At 41.2% G+C, this 16,280-nt stretch overlaps 2 protein-coding genes across 3 annotated transcripts in view; one reads left to right on the top strand and one right to left on the bottom strand.

The window, feature by feature from the left end:
* Positions 1-15: 15 nt before the first annotated feature.
* ociad1 (OCIA domain containing 1) lies at positions 16-9,985 on the bottom strand. Its single transcript, XM_063001263.1, has 8 exons — positions 9,792-9,985; positions 8,866-8,950; positions 8,736-8,789; positions 8,613-8,660; positions 8,387-8,519; positions 2,627-2,859; positions 2,003-2,149; positions 16-241 (listed from the first exon to the last, which is right to left on the bottom strand). The coding sequence occupies exons 1-8, from the start codon at positions 9,849-9,851 to the stop codon at positions 201-203; spliced, it is 801 nt and encodes a 266-aa protein (XP_062857333.1). The 5' UTR covers positions 9,852-9,985; the 3' UTR covers positions 16-200.
* A 5,358-nt stretch (positions 9,986-15,343) lies between these two features.
* The window catches only part of fryl (furry homolog, like), a 217,154-nt gene continuing 216,217 nt past the window's right edge, over positions 15,344-16,280 (top strand). For both annotated transcript variants that reach the window (XM_063002083.1, XM_063002082.1), the window contains exon 1: positions 15,344-15,559. The gene's annotated coding sequence lies outside the window, so the exon portion shown is untranslated. The remainder of the gene's footprint in view (positions 15,560-16,280) is intronic.

Here is a 16,280-nt window from a genome sequence, read left to right as displayed (position 1 = left end):
GACAACTACAACAGGTAACAATACTGTAATTTATTTTTTAGTTTAGAAAATAAAGCCACCCGTTACACAGTTACGTTAAACACTGCTTAACAATTTACTGCTGGAGCGACCTCTAAAAAACAGTCACACGCTGGATATGCAGTAAACTTCTTATCCAGCTCAGGAGCAATAGTGTAGCTGCTGTGGTATCCATGGCTTTCCTACTCTTCCCAGGCATCACCATACTTGTTCTTCTTGACTGCTGAAGAATAGAAACAAACAATGCTTAATTAGATATAATGAAAGTTTTCATTTTAGTCAAGGCCACACAAGAGCCAGCAATACATAGAAATACTGAACACAAGGTGGGGATAAATCATGGACAAGGCTTCAATTACTGAGCATTACTCCTTGCTTACATTTATGGGAGCTGGAAGGACACCAGAGTACCCAGAAAACTATCCGTGCAGTCAAGTGTGGAGGTGAAAGCATTATGAAATGTGGCTGCAACCAAATGAATAAAAACATGAATAAAGTATATGCTAGCATATTCCGGAAGAATTGAATTTCAAGGATCAAGAAATTAAATGTGAAAAAAGATGAATGTTTCATCAAGACAAAAATAATTTTAAAAAGTAGGTAAAAATGCTTGCATGACAATGACAATTAATAGACCAAAACTGAACCACAACGCTACAAAGAGTCAAATATTTCTATGCAACAAAGTAGTAACATTGTTAATTTATGGTGTCTGAATACATTTCTTCATTATCAAGTTATTTAATATACCATAACATTAAAACCACCTCCTGGTTTCTACACACACTGTCCATTTTATCAGCTCCACTTACCATATAGAAGCACTTTGTAGTTCTACAATTACTGACTGTAGTCCATTTATTTCTCTACATATCTTTTTAACCTGCTTTCACCCTGTTCTTCAATGGTCAGGACCCCCACAGAGTAGGTATTATTTAGGTGGTGGGTCATTCACGGCACTGCAGTAACACTGATATTACAGTCAGTAATTGTAGAACTAGAAAGTGCTTCTATATGGTAAGTGGAGCTGATAAAATGGACAGTGAGTGTAGAAACAAGGAGGTGGACACAATGTTATGCCTGATCAGTGTATATGTGCTAGGGATGCAATTTTTTAATGACCGCTACAGATCTTAAATCCAGCAAGTGCTGGGACAGTGGTAGCCTAGTGGGTAGAGTTTTGGTTTATCAATTAAAATGTTGAGAGTTTAAATTCCAGCTCTGCTATCCAGCCACTGTTGGGCCCTTGAGCAAGGCCCTTAACCCTCTCTGCTCCAGGGGCGCTTAACAATAGCTGACCCTGCACTCTGACCCCTGCTTCCAAACAAGCTGGGATATGCGAAGAAAGAATTTCGTCATACTGTACACCTGTATATGTATACATGACAAGTAAAGGCATTCTATTCTATAAAATCTAGTCCCCGATTCCTGAATACAGTTTTTATACAGAATATGTAGCAAAAAGTTTAATAAGTACCAAACAGTTCATAACAAGTGATAACCTAACATGCTAATCAAACAACAAAGATATAGTTGGTATATTAAAGTGGACAATATTAGTGTTGTTATTAACTCCCTAAGTTCGAATCTCAGCTCTGCTACAGACATTAAGACATAATTACATGATAAGACATTATATTAAAAAAAATTTTTTTATAAACACATGTTTAGGATTAAAAAGGTTTGTTGTCATTTCAGGATCATGGTGCCTACAGAACACAAGTGCAAACAATACAGTGTACACAGTGCAAATAAATAAGCGTTTAACATGCAGTCAGACTTTATACTGACACACAACAACTTCTGTTTGTGATTTTAATGTTTAGTAGGTCCATCAGTTATGATTTTTACTGTTAACTGGTGCATGTGCACTAAGAGTGGGTGAGGGTGAGTCTCAAATCAGCAGCCTGAACCTTCACTAAGCTGCTTGTGTGTAAAGATCTGTAGCACCTTAACTGCACTTTTTGTTTTAAATGTAACTCACCTTCAGTCTTTGGTGTTGCTTGTGGTTTCAGCAGAGGTTCAGCTCTCTGTGTGTGGGTAACCTCATAGTTCTCCCTGTTTTTATTCCGCAGCTCTTCATACAGCACTGGTTTCTTCTTAGGTGTACCTTCTTCCTGGTAAGGTGGCACTACAGAACAGTAAAAACAATAACCTCAATTAAAACATAACAGTTTAGGATTACAGTCAACTGCACAAATAAACATTGTATTAAATACACTATATGGCCAAATTTATGTGGACACCCCTTATTGATTGAGTTAAGGTGTTTTTAGCCACAGGTATTGTTAAGAGGAGTATTAAATCAATCATATAAAATAAATTCTAAGCTTTTAACTAAGTCTGGGAAAAGGAGTTTCTCACAGGACTATGCAAGTGTGCACACAGCAGTGTTTGTACAGACGTATTTTGACAAGCTTAGAGTGAAGTTTCATGGCTTGCACCCTATTAAACACTCTGGGATGGACTGGAATGTTTACTGTGAGCCAGCCTTTTTTGTATAAGCCTTGTTCAGTGGTTTTGGGTATGCTGAGGTGCCCATCAAACAGAAATAACTAAACAGACCTAAGACAGTTAAGTATATGCATTGCATGTGCAGCGGTTGTACCTTGAGGACTGACGTCATCCATCGGACTATATAAAGCGGGCTCATTGGGTGCAGAGCTGAACGGAGCTGGGTCATATGAAGATGAGGGGCTGCTATAGGGATAGTCACTAGAGTAACTGCTGTAGGGATTCGGCTGAGAGGTGATCTCCGAAGTGGGCTTGAATTCTGGCTCAAGACCTGACTGCTGAGGAAGTGCTGGACTGGGATCTGCAAACTCGGGCTGATTCAGCTTACTTTATTAAAATAAGAAATACATGTTACATTAAAACTATACAGCATTTCGTCCTATTTCATATGACTCACAATGACAGTACTGAATTGTTCTTTGCCTTTTAGAAACAAAGCTTCACACTTATTGTGTAGTATGAGACCTTTATGACACAAGCTGATTTTCACTTAAGCACAGACAAACGTTCTGTCAATGAGCAGATTCTATCCTAAGAAATTGTATTTAAATATACCTGCATTTAAAAACTCATAATGAATAGCCTTACGATAATAATAATTGTTTTTAATGTAATAATTATTATTAGTAAAAATATGGAGTATTTTACACTTGAGGTATTGTAGTCAATATTATTTTATCAATACCAAAAAGAGGGTCTTGTATAATAGATATTATTGTCATTTTTATATTATAAGATAAAGAGATCAGGAGATAAAATTGAGTAGATCAAATATATCTGGCAACCATGTCTGCAGCGTTTTATAAGATCAATTATGTTCTCATGATAGCAGTATTTATGTACAATATACAGGGGTTGGACAATGAAACTGAAACACCTGGTTTTAGACCACAATAATTTATTAGTATGGTGTAGGGCCTCCTTTTGCGGCCAATACAGCGTCAATTCGTCTTGGAAATGACATATACAAGTCCTGCACAGTGGTCAGAGGGATTTTAAGCCATTCTTCTTGCAGGATAGTGGCCAGGTCACTACGTGATGCTGGTGGAGGAAAACGTTTCCTGACTCGCTTCTCCAAAACACCCCAAAGTGGCTCAATAATATTTAGATCTGGTGACTGTGCAGGCCATGGGAAATGTTCAACTTCACTTTCATGTTCATCAAACCAATCTTTCACCAGTCTTGCTGTGTGTATTGGTGCATTGTCATCCTGATACACGGCACCGCCTTCAGGATACAATGTTTGAACCATTGGATGCACATGGTCCTCCAGAATGGTTCGGTAGTCCTTGGCAGTGACGCGCCCATCTAGCACAAGTATTGGGCCAAGGGAATGCCATGATATGGCAGCTCAAACCATCACTGATCCACCCCCATGCTTCACTCTGGGCATGCAACAGTCTGGGTGGTATCAGTCTTGGGGCTTCTCCACACCGTAACTCTCCCGGATGTGGGGAAAACAGTAAAGGTGGACTCATCAGAGAACAATACATGTTTCACATTGTCCACAGCCCAAGATTTGCGCTCCTTGCACCATTGAAACCAACATTTGGCATTGGCACGAGTGACCAAAGGTTTGGCTATAGCAGCCCGGCCGTGTATATTGACCCTGTGGAGCTCCCGACGGACAGTTCTGGTGGAAACAGGAGAGTCGAGGTGCACATTTAATTCTGCCGTGATTTGGGCAGCCGTGGTTTTATGTTTTTTGGATACAATCCGGGTTAGCACCCGAACATCCCTTTCAGACAGCTTCCTCTTGCGTCCACAGTTAATCCTGTTGGATGTGGTTTGTCCTTCTTGGTGGTATGCTGACATTACCCTGGATACCGTGGCTCTTGATACATCACAAAGACTTGCTGTCTTGGTCACAGATGCGCCAGCAAGACGTGCACCAACAATTTGTCCTCTTTTGAACTCTGGTATGTCACCCATAATGTTGTGTGCATTGCAATATTTTGAGCAAAACTGTGCTCTTACCCTGCTAATTGAACCTTCACACTCTGCTCTTACTGGTGCAATGTGCAATTAATGAAGATTGGCCACCAGACTGGTCCAATTTAGCCATGAAACCTCCCACACTAAAATGACAGGTGTTTTAGTTTCATTGTCCAACCCCTGTATATATATATATATATACATATACATATATATATATATATATACTGGTGCTGGTCATAAAATTAGAATATCATGAAAAAGTTGATTTATTTCAGTAATTCCATTCAAAAAGTGAAACTTGTATATTATATTCATTCATTACACACAGACTGATATATTTCAAATGTTTATTTCTTTTATTGTTGATGATTATAACTGACAACTAATGAAAACCCCAAATTCAGTATCTCAGAAAATTAGAATATCACTTAAGACCAATACAAAAAAAGGCTTTTTAGAAATGTTGGCCAACTGAAAAGTATGAACATGAAAAGTATGAGCATGTACAGCACTCAATACTTAGTTGGGGCTCCTTTTGCCTGGATTACTGCAGCAATGCGGCGTGGCATGGAGTCGATCAGTCTGTGGCACTGCTCAGGTGTTATGAGAGCCCAGGTTGCTCTGATAGTGGCCTTCAGCTCTTCTGAATTGTTGGGTCTGGCGTATCACATCTTCCTCTTCACAATACCCCATAGATTTTCTATGGGGTTAAGGTCAGGCGAGTTTGCTGGCCAATTAAGAACAGGGATACCATGGTCCTTAAACCAGGTACTGGTAGCTTTGGCACTGTGTGCAGGTGCCAAGTCCTGTTGGAAAATGAAATCTGCATCTCCATAGAGTTGGTCAGCAGCAGGAAGCATGAAGTGCTCTAAAACTTCCTGGTAGACGGCTGCGTTGACCTTGGACCTCAGAAAACACAGTGGACCAACACCAGCAGATGACATGGCACTCCAAACCATCACTGACTGTGGAAACTTTACACTGGACCTCAAGCAACGTGGATTCTGTGCTTCTCCTCTCTTCCTCCAGACTCTCGGACCTTGATTTCCAAAGGTAATGCAAAATTTACTTTCATCAGAGAACATAACTTTGGACCACTCAGCAGTCCGTTTTGTCTTTAACCCAGGCGAGACGCTTCTGACGCTGTCTCTTGTTCAAGAGTGGCTTGACACAAGGAATGCGACAGCTGAAACCCATGTCTTGTATACGTCTGTGCGTGGTGGTTCTTGAAGCACTGACTCCAGCTGCAGTCCACTCTTTGTGAATCTCCCCCACATTTTTGAATGGGTTTTGTTTCACAATCCTCTCCAGGGTGCAGTTATCCCTATTGCCTGTACACTTTTTTCCACCACATCTTTTCCTTCCCTTCGCCTCTCTATTAATGTGCTTGGACACAGAGCTCTGTAAACAGCCAGCCTCTTTAGCAATGACTTTTTGTGTCTTGCCCTCCTTGTGCAAGGTGTCATTGGTCGTCTTGTGGACAACTGTCAAGTCAGCAGTCTTCCCCATGATTGTGTAGCCTACAGAACTAGACTGAGAGACCATTTAAAGGCCTTTGCAGGTGTTTTGAGTTAATTAGCTGATTAGAGTGTGGCACCAGGTGTCTTCAATATTGTACCTTGTCACAATATTCTAGTTTTCTGAGATACTGAATTTGGGGTTTTCATTAGTTGTCAGTTATAATCATCAACATTAAAAGAAATAAACATTTGAAATATATCAGTCTGTGTGTAATGAATGACTATAATATACGAGTTTCACTTTTCGAATGGAATTACTGAAATAAATCAACTTTTTCATGATATTCTAATTTTATGACCAGCACCAGTATATATATATATACAGGGGTTGGACAATGAAACTGAAACACCTGTCATTTTAGTGTGGAAGGTTTCATGGCTAAATTGGACCAGTCTGGTGGCCAATCTTCATTAATTGCACATTGCACCAGTAAGAGCAGAGCGTGAAGGTTCAATTAGCAGGATAAGAGCACAGTTTTGCTCAAAATATTGCAATGCACACAACATTATGGGTGACATACCAGAGTTCAAAAGAGGACAAATTGTTGGTGCACGTCTTGCTGGCGCATCTGTGACCAAGACAGCAAGTCTTTGTGATGTATCAAGAGGTATCCAGGGTAATGTCAGCATACCACCAAGAAGGACAAACCACATCCAACAGGATTAACTGTGGACGCAAGAGGAAGCTGTCTGAAAGGGATGTTCGGGTGCTAACCCGGATTGTATCCAAAAAACATAAAACCACGGCTGCCCAAATCACGGCAGAATTAAATGTGCACCTCGACTCTCCTGTTTCCACCAGAACTGTCCGTCGGGAGCTCCACAGGGTCAATATACACGGCCGGGCTGCTATAGCCAAACCTTTGGTCACTCGTGCCAATGCCAAACGTCGGTTTCAATGGTGCAAGGAGCGCAAATCTTGGGCTGTGGACAATGTGAAACATGTATTGTTCTCTGATGAGTCCACCTTTACTGTTTTCCCCACATCCGGGAGAGTTACGGTGTGGAGAAGCCCCAAAGAAGCGTACCACCCAGACTGTTGCATGCCCAGAGTGAAGCATGGGGGTGGATCAGTGATGGTTTGGGCTGCCATATCATGGCATTCCCTTGGCCCAATACTTGTGCTAGATGGGCGCGTCACTGCCAAGGACTACCGAACCATTCTGGAGGACCATGTGCATCCAATGGTTCAAACATTGTATCCTGAAGGCGGTGCCGTGTATCAGGATGACAATGCACCAATACACACAGCAAGACTGGTGAAAGATTGGTTTGATGAACATGAAAGTGAAGTTGAACATCTCCCATGGCCTGCACAGTCACCAGATCTAAATATTATTGAGCCACTTTGGGGTGTTTTGAAGAAGCGAGTCAGGAAACGTTTTCCTCCACCAGCATCACGTAGTGACCTGGCCACTATCCTGCAAAAAGAATGACTTAAAATCCCTCTGACCACTGTGCAGGACTTGTATATGTCATTTCCAAGACGAATTGACGCTGTATTGGCCGCAAAAGGAGGCCCTACACCATACTAATAAATTATTGTGGTCTAAAACCAGGTGTTTCAGTTTCATTGTCCAACCCCTGTATATATATATATATATATATATATAGATCTGGCAACCATGTCTGCAGAGTTTTATAAGCTCAATTATGTTCTCATGCTCAGATAGCAGTATTTATGTACTATATTGTTTTCCGCTGCCCACGCCTTCTCCGACCCGCACGCAGCCTTAACGGAATCCTTTTTTACCCATGCACTCTGCACAGTCGCCTCTATCCGCCAATCAGGGTCCTTACACAGCGTTTGAAGACCCCACCCACATATTCCGGCCATCCCTCCCTGCAGGCACTGAAAATTATGCCTGCTAGATGGCGCCCAGCTGACTGGTGGCAACGTCGAGTTTCAAACCGATGAGTTCAGAATCTCGGCGCTGGTGTAATAGCAGAACATCCCGCAGAATATCCCGCTGTGCCACTTGGCTGCCTTATATTAAAATATTTTTAAATATTTTTTAATATTTTAAATACTTACTTCCAATTATTGCTCTATTTATTGCATGACTAGAGTTCTCTGGTAACTGATGAGTGTGCACTTCCACCTAAAGCATACAATTTTAACAATTTATATTGAGCCAATATGGATAATAACTGTTAAATTAAAGTGGTCCCACAGACACATTTAGGGTACCTTATTAATGCTGAAAAAGCAATGCCTAGTGCTTTATAGAGGTATGATTACAAGCAGCAAAGTTATACACGCATTACAGTGTGTTAAAACTCTCCTTAATCTGTTACTGATTGATACAAATAAATGAGTGCATTGTGGAAAAGTCCATGTCTAAATTGGACATAAAAGTTGGAAATATGTTTGATTACTCTAATGCAGTTCTTACTCAGAAGACATGTGACGCAGTTCAGCTCGTCGTAGTGCATCTCCAATTGGCGAGTTCTCCAGCTTCTTAAACTTTTCTTGGCAAATCTTTGTATAGGACACCTTTCCCCCAAAATATCCTAGAGCACCAGCCACTGAAAAAAATAAATAATGACTTTGCTGTTTTGTAGACTATATACAGTAGTAATAAACATATAATATATCCTTGTATATTCTTTGTAACTTACTAGCAAGCTTTGGCAGGGAACCAAATCTTGGAGATGGCGCTATCACTCCTTAGAAATAAGTCACAGTGAGGGCCGTACATAAATATATAATAAAAAGATTCTAAGCAAAGTACTTCCACTCACCTCTGGATAACATGACCTGAGTGACTGCTATTGCGATGGCTGAGAACGGCAGGGCTACGTAGAAAATCAAAAGTTAACTCGTGACTTTTTGAAAAGAAAACATAATGCATAGTCACTGCGAACCACTCACATCGGTACCAGAGGCTTTCCCGGTTACATTCTCTGAAGATACGACTCTCCTCTTCATTGGGAATATAGTTTGCTCCTAATGGACCCTATAAGCAAAACGGGACATAAAAAAAAAAAAACTGTTACAGAAGTGCACTGTATGCCATTTAATATCACATCTACAAACTGGACAGCATTGTGGACTATTAGGGTTCCAGAGTCAAGTAGCCAAACACAAGGCTAGAATCACTGTGTGCAATGTCAAGCATTGGCTATGAAACTATATATATATATATATATATATATATATATATATATATATATATATATATATATAAGGTACTGGACTAGTAAACAGAATGTATCAGGTTGCTGCTGTTGGGCCCTCGAGCAAGGCCCTTAACCCTCAATTGCTTAGACTGTATTCTGTCACAGTAATGTAAGTCGCTTTGGATAAAAGCATCTGCTGAGTGTCCACACATTTTGGACTATATTAGTAAATATAAATAATTAAAGACAAATGTATGTATTTATGGCGGCATATATTTGGTTTCTATAGAGCTTTACCGAATATGACTTGCACTTTTAAACTAAAACTGAAAAAATAACAGAAAAATACTCATATACACATAAACCAGATTGGAAAAGTCTATTTTCGTGATAGAAGAAATAAAATAATATTGTAATGTATGTTGTACTTTTGAGGGCTAAACATAAGCACCATAAAATAAAGACCACAGCTGAAGTCTAACTGTAGTTAACTGAATGTAGTATTCGTTGGTTTGTTTTTAGGAAAAGAACTAAAGGCTGTATCCGAAATGCTCTCCACGCTCCCTATTCAAGAGTCCTACATAAGATATGGAATAGCAACAAGTGCGTTCTATGTAGTGCACTTATCTAGGGTAAGATTTGGTATTAAGACAGTGTTTTACTAGTCAGCAACGTTACCTGTGAGGAGCGCTGTGGTTCTTGAGAGATCGGGTTATAGCCTGATGATGCTTGCGCCATAGTTCAGCTGAAACACTTACTGTACAAATGTTTATAAGAGTTCAGAGCAAACTTAACTACACTCAGCTACTGACTTCTGTCTGCACACTCTGCAGCATGACCTCCAGCTGACAAGCAGCCATTACCCGGAAACAAAGCAACCAGACTCGTTAGAGCAAACTCCGTCTCTTGCTCTTCAGCTTTACTGTCGAAAAACATCATGTATATCGCCACCTATCTATAATAATAATAATAACAATTATTAGCATTTTTATTAACCGAATAATTCTGTTTAGGGTCGCGGTGTGTCCTGTGTGAACCGAACACACTGACAGTTTATAGGAAAGGACATTTGTATGCATGTATTTGGAGGAAACTAATAGGGAGTAGCCGACTGCATCTTTTCACCTGCATGAATCGTGTTCATATGTGACCCACACCCTGATAAACGCATTATTCCTCGACCCTGTGCAGGCGCCATCAATCAGCCCGCAGAGGTCGTAATTGCATCAGCCTATCCGGCTTCCCACCCTGTATAAACAACGATGTTCAAGTAGCCATCCAGCCCACTCGGATGGCAGAGCTGAGTTTCGAACCGGTGCTCTGGTGCGCTAGGGTGATTTCCCGCTGCGCCACCTGAGCGGCCTATGGTTCAAGCTTTTTTAACGGCCTTCTTAAAGCCCTGACCTCAACCTTTTCAAGATTAGGTAAACTGCATGCTTTTTTCTTCAGTTCTCTGGCAATTAAACAAAGCTGGAAAATGCATAGCTTAATACGAAAGTTTCCACAAAACGGTGAGGGCGAGAGGAGTAGTCGTGTAGACATTGGTCGTGTCTGAGAGAGCTTATAGTTCGGATTTAGCTCCATCTGATGTCCACCTTTTTGGACACTCAAAGAAGCTTTAAGGGAAAGAAGATTTTCATGTGATGATGATGTGAAAGCAGCGGTGCATCAGTGGCTACACGCTCAACCAAAAAAATTTTTTGCTGATGGCATTAAAAGGTTGGTACGACGCTGGGAAAAATGCATCGGAAGGTGACTATGTAGAAAAGTTTTTGAAATTCTTCAAAGAAGTGTGAAAACGTTTTGAAGAACCCTCGTATCAGATGCAATGTGTATGTATTTAGAATCATTAGATTTATTTTTACATTTTATACATGCATTTTCCCTTTTTCTCCCAATCTTGTTGTATCCAATTACCTAGTTGTATCTCCTATACTGCTGCAGACCCCGACCCTGACCGAGGAGGGTCTTACCTAACACACACTACCTCCTACACCCATGTAGACGTCAACTGCTTCTTTTCATCTGCATAAGATGGGTTCACAGAGTGCTGTAATGCGGACAAATAGTCATGCACTGCTTTCCTTTTCACCATCTCAGTACAGGTGACTTTGACCAGCCACCAGAGGCTGCAATCGCAGCAGCAATGATGTATTCCTTGGGCTCCCTTTTTATTTTTACACCAGCTATTGTTTGATAATCAAACTGTTTCAGCTTAGATTATTAAGATTCAGTATTAGGTAGGTATTACAGTTAAAGCTGTGGTTAATGTTGGTATGGCAAGGTTATGGTACAATTTTCAAACATTTATGTAAATTTTTCAGATTTTTTTCCCCAAACACAATCGCCTAATGTGTATTAATTAGTAACTTATAAAATTTTAAACCATTTACTAAATTATTTAATAATTTGTTATTATTGCAAGTGGATTAACATGATATGTTCTTCTGGTCTATTTGGATTTCCCTAGGTACTTTTTTCAGGTTTTATCTAACCTCCCAGATAACTGGGTGTGAGTGACTGTGTGCATGTGTTCCCCTGCAATGGATTGGCATTCTGGTCAAAGTGTATTTGTGCCTTGCACCTTACTTTCAGGTGGCACTGGATGTACACTGATCAGGATGAGGCAGTTGGAAATTTGAAGTTCCAACTGTACTTTTTACAGTACATAAATAATGTAGTGGAAGTGAAAAAGAATGTCTGATAGAGTGATGAGTGTGCAGTTGGAAATTTAAAGTTGGAAGAAGTTTAAGAAGAAAGAGGTTGGCTAGGAAATATGGACACCAAGGAAAGTGAATGGGACAGAGCTGGGAATGATATACAGCAGATTAGATATATGATTTAGAATGCAGATAGGATTGTGTTAACAAATTAGGAGAGTGTATTGAAAAGATAGAAAGAGTACTTTGAAGAGCTAATGAATGAAGAAAGGTTGGGTGACAGAAAGATAGTTCACTGTCTCTCTGAGGGCAGCTATCAAGAGAATGAAGAGTGGAAAGGCAGTTGGCCTAGATGATATACCAGTGGAGGCATGGAAATGTTTAGGCAGATGGCTGTGGAGTTTTTAACTAGATTGTGTAACAAAATTTTGGAATACGAGATGATGACCAAGGAGAGGAGAAGAAATTTATTGGGTTTGAATCTTAAGCATATTGAAGATGTGCAGAGCTGCAGCAACATCTTAGGTATAAAGTTGATCAACCACAGCATTCAGCTCTGGGACAGAGTACTGGAGGCTAGGCGGGCTGAGAAAAGAAGTGAGGATTTGTGAGCAGCACTATGGTTGCATGTCAGCAAAGTGAACCACAGATGCAGTGTTTGATTTGAGAATGTTAATTGAGAGGTATAGTTTTGACCAGAAGAAGTTGCATTGTGTGTTTGTAGATCTAGAGAAAGCTTATGATAGGGTGCCGAGGGGGAAGCTGTTGTATTGTATGAGAAAATTGGGAGTTTGTGAGGGTGGTGCGTGATATGTATGAGAACTGTGTTACAGCGGTGAGATGTGCAGTAGGAATAATGGACAGGTTTAAAATGGATCAAGGGTTTTTTTCTAGTTTGCAATGGCCATCGACAGGCTGACAGATTAGGTTAGACTCCACGGAGTCTCCTAGACTATGATTTTTGCGGATGACATTATGATTTGAAGCAAGGGTAGGGGGAGGATAGAGGAGAGATAGAAGTGATGGAGGTATAGATTGGTGAGAAAGGAAATGAAAGTGAGCAGGAGTAAAATGGAGTACATGTGTGTGATTTCGTGGAAGGGAGACAGAAAGAGTAAGGTGCAAGGGGTTGAAGTAATAAAAGTGGATGAGTGTACAGAGTAATGAAGAAGGGAGAAGATAGCATAGAGCGGTAGGAGTGATTTGTGATCAAAGGGTATCTGCCAGAGTGAAAGGGAAAGTTTACAAGACAGTAGTAGGGCATGCTATGTGTATGGCTTGAAGGCAGTGGCACTGACTAAAAGACAGGAGATGGAACTGGAGGTGGCAGAGATAAAGATGGTGCAAGTCTTATTTACTAAAGGGACAAACAGTGCAGGTAGGATGTTTTGAAGGCAAAGTTAGAGAGGTGAGATTGAGATGGTTTGGTCAGAGAGATGCCAGATTGCCTCCGAGGAGAGCACATCGCTGTACACACCTCTTCTGACACGTTCACATTCCTCCTCTTCTTGTCCCCGCATTCTGCACAGGCGTCTCTTCCGCCAATCAGGGTCCTAACACAGCGTATGGACACCCTCCCACCCACACATAGCCCGGCCCCCACCCTGCAGATACGGTGGCCAATTAGTATCTGCTGCAGGCACTGCCAATTATGCCTACCAGATGGTGCCCAGCCGACCGGTGGCAACACCGAGTTTCGAACCGAGGAGTTCAGAAACTCGGTGCTGGTGTGCTAGAATATCCCGCTGCGCCACCTGGGCGCCTCTTTACTCTTTTTTATTTGAATCTGTCTTGCATTTTTTTCCCTGTTGTCTTGTTTCTGTCACATTTTTACAAATGTATTAAAAATTTAAACTGGCTGCTCATGTGACGCAGCGGTAAAAAATGCAGTTGGCTACTGCACATGTGTCGGAGGGGGTGTGTGTCAGTCTCGCTCGCCTCAATCGGGGCGGGGGTCAGCACCAGTAGAGTGCTATAGTAGGAATTATACAACAGTTAGTTCCGACCTTACAATCTGATTGGTTGAGAAGCGTTCTAACCGTGCTGATATTCGTGATAACATCACGGTCTTTTCACACCACAACTGTATTACTCCGCTGACGTGTTGCCATTAACGACAAGCTTCATGCACACAAACGCGCACGCAGGCGACACATTTTTTTCCCGGTCGCGTTTTAAATCCGTTTTTTGATATACAATCCAGTGCACCGTGTAGGGAACATAAATCAATTGTCCAATTCACTATCTAGTGCACTATGTGCACTATGTAGGGAACATTAATGTGTTTGTAACGCGAACAGGTAGCTTAATAGCCCAGTTAGCAGCTCCTTGAAGTTCTGTTATCACCCATATCCTTTGGTGTGTGCGAGAGGTTTTTTTATTTCTTTTTTTCCCTTTGGAGGTTCTTGACTTTTTCTTCTTGTTCTTCTTACCTCCCTGAAATGAGTTTTTGAAACTTGGGATATCTGCTTTGTAGTGTTAAACTTTATATTCGTTGTGGAACTACTTTTTGGCGGAAGGTATTGTCAATATTAAAGCATATTTATTATGAAATTCAGGGCTTCTTTGATTTATTTTCTTTCTTTAATTTGTAAAAACTGTTGTATAAAAGCAATAGAACACTCGAGGTCGTGTGTTACTCACCTTGGGCTCGTGCCTGCGACCAAATCACAGCCATGATGTTATTCGCGATAACACACTCCCTCTCGTGTTCTATTGCTTAAACATAACGCAATTGGGTAAAAATTGGATGTGCTAAGGCGCCCAGGTGGCGCAGCGGGATATTCCGCTGAACTCCCCGGTTCGAAACTCTGTGTTGCCACTGGTCGGCTGGGCGCCATCTGGCGGGCTTATTGGCAGTGCCTGCAGCAGATACCAATTGGCCACCGTATCTGCAGGGTGGGGGCCGGACTATGTGTGGGTGGGTGGTTCTTCATACGCTGTGTAAGGACCCTGATTGGCAGAGGAGACACCTGTGCAGAATGCAAGCGTCGGAAGCGACATGCTCTCCTTGGATGCAATCTGGTATCTCCCAGCAGCGGAAGATAAAATTTAGTGCGCTAAATAAGGAGGAAAATGGGGAGAAAATGCATTAAAAAAATATACTGACTTAACACAAACTTTGTATGATAAAGGTCATAATTTGTTACAAATATTATATAATTTTATAACGCATTTGAAAGCATTTTATTATTTAACTAAAACTTACAAAGAAACAAGAACTTCGATAATACGCACTAGCAATTTGCTTCCGAAATCTAAAACTTTACTTTTATAGGGACCATAAATCTCAGCAGACCAATCAGAAACAACGACCTGAAAGTTTTGTCTCGTTTCAACCAATCCAGTAGTGTTATTCTGGCCTAAGCATTGAGTGACAATCTCTTGCGCGAATTAAAATGTAGGCATACTCTTTCGTGTACATAACAGGCACCAATCCTAGTGCTTTAGAGGCGGGTATTAGAGTGACGGTCTGTGACGGCGGTGTAGTCCAATCAGAGAGCAAAAGTGACATGGCCGTTAGGTCGTGCTGCTCCAATCTGACGGACAGGGAGGCGGGCTGTTCGTCATCCGTCGAGTTTTTAGTTGTTTTAAGGAGAAAAGCGTTAGAATAGAGTAAAACAGCTGGAATAAAGGTGGAGGTGAAAGCAGCGTCGAGAATGGAGAATGGTGTTGAGTAACGGGGTAAACAGAGCCAGAACAGTGCGGAGATAAAACAGCTGTGGATAGAACAAATCCAACGGATTTTCAGAGCTAAGCTGGCTGAGAGCAGAGCTGCTACTGAAGGTAAGAGCGGCCCAATCATCCTCCCTCACACCGCTGATACACTGTGTGCTCTACTTCGTCGTACGTATATATATATATATAATATATATATAAACAAACAAATCACTAGAGGCTCTTTGTAGACTACTTATATATTCACATTATTTATTACCTCCCTACCCTTAGTTCATGGCTAGCTGAACTAAATGTAAATATATCAATTAGTATGTAATATACACTTATCAGCTATAGCATTAAAACCACCTTCTTGTTTCTACACTCACTGTCTACTTTATCAGCTCCACTTACCATATAGAAGCACTTTGTAATTACACAATTACTGACTGCAGTCCATCTGTTTCTTTACATACTTTTTTAACCTGCTTTCACTCTGTTCTTTAATGGTCAGGACCCCCACAGGACCACCACAGAGCAGGTATTATTTAGGTGGGCGATCATTCTCAGCACTGCAGTGACAATGACATGGTGGTGGTGTGTTAGTGTGTGTTGTGCTGGTATGAGTGAATCAGACACAGCAGCGCTCCTGGAGTTTTTAAATACCGTGTCCACTCACTGTCCACTCTATTAGACACTCCTACCTAGCTGATCCACCTTGTAGATGTAAAGTCAGAGACGATCGCTCATCTATTGGTGCTGTTTGAGTTGGTCATCTTTTAGACCTTCATCAGTGGTCACAGGACGCTGCCCACGGGGCGCTGTTGGCTGGATATATTTTTGGTTC

This window comes from Trichomycterus rosablanca, chromosome 9 (assembly GCF_030014385.1).
Source record: "Trichomycterus rosablanca isolate fTriRos1 chromosome 9, fTriRos1.hap1, whole genome shotgun sequence".
NCBI lineage: Eukaryota > Metazoa > Chordata > Actinopteri > Siluriformes > Trichomycteridae > Trichomycterus > Trichomycterus rosablanca.
This window is presented reverse-complemented; position numbering and strand designations above follow the sequence as displayed.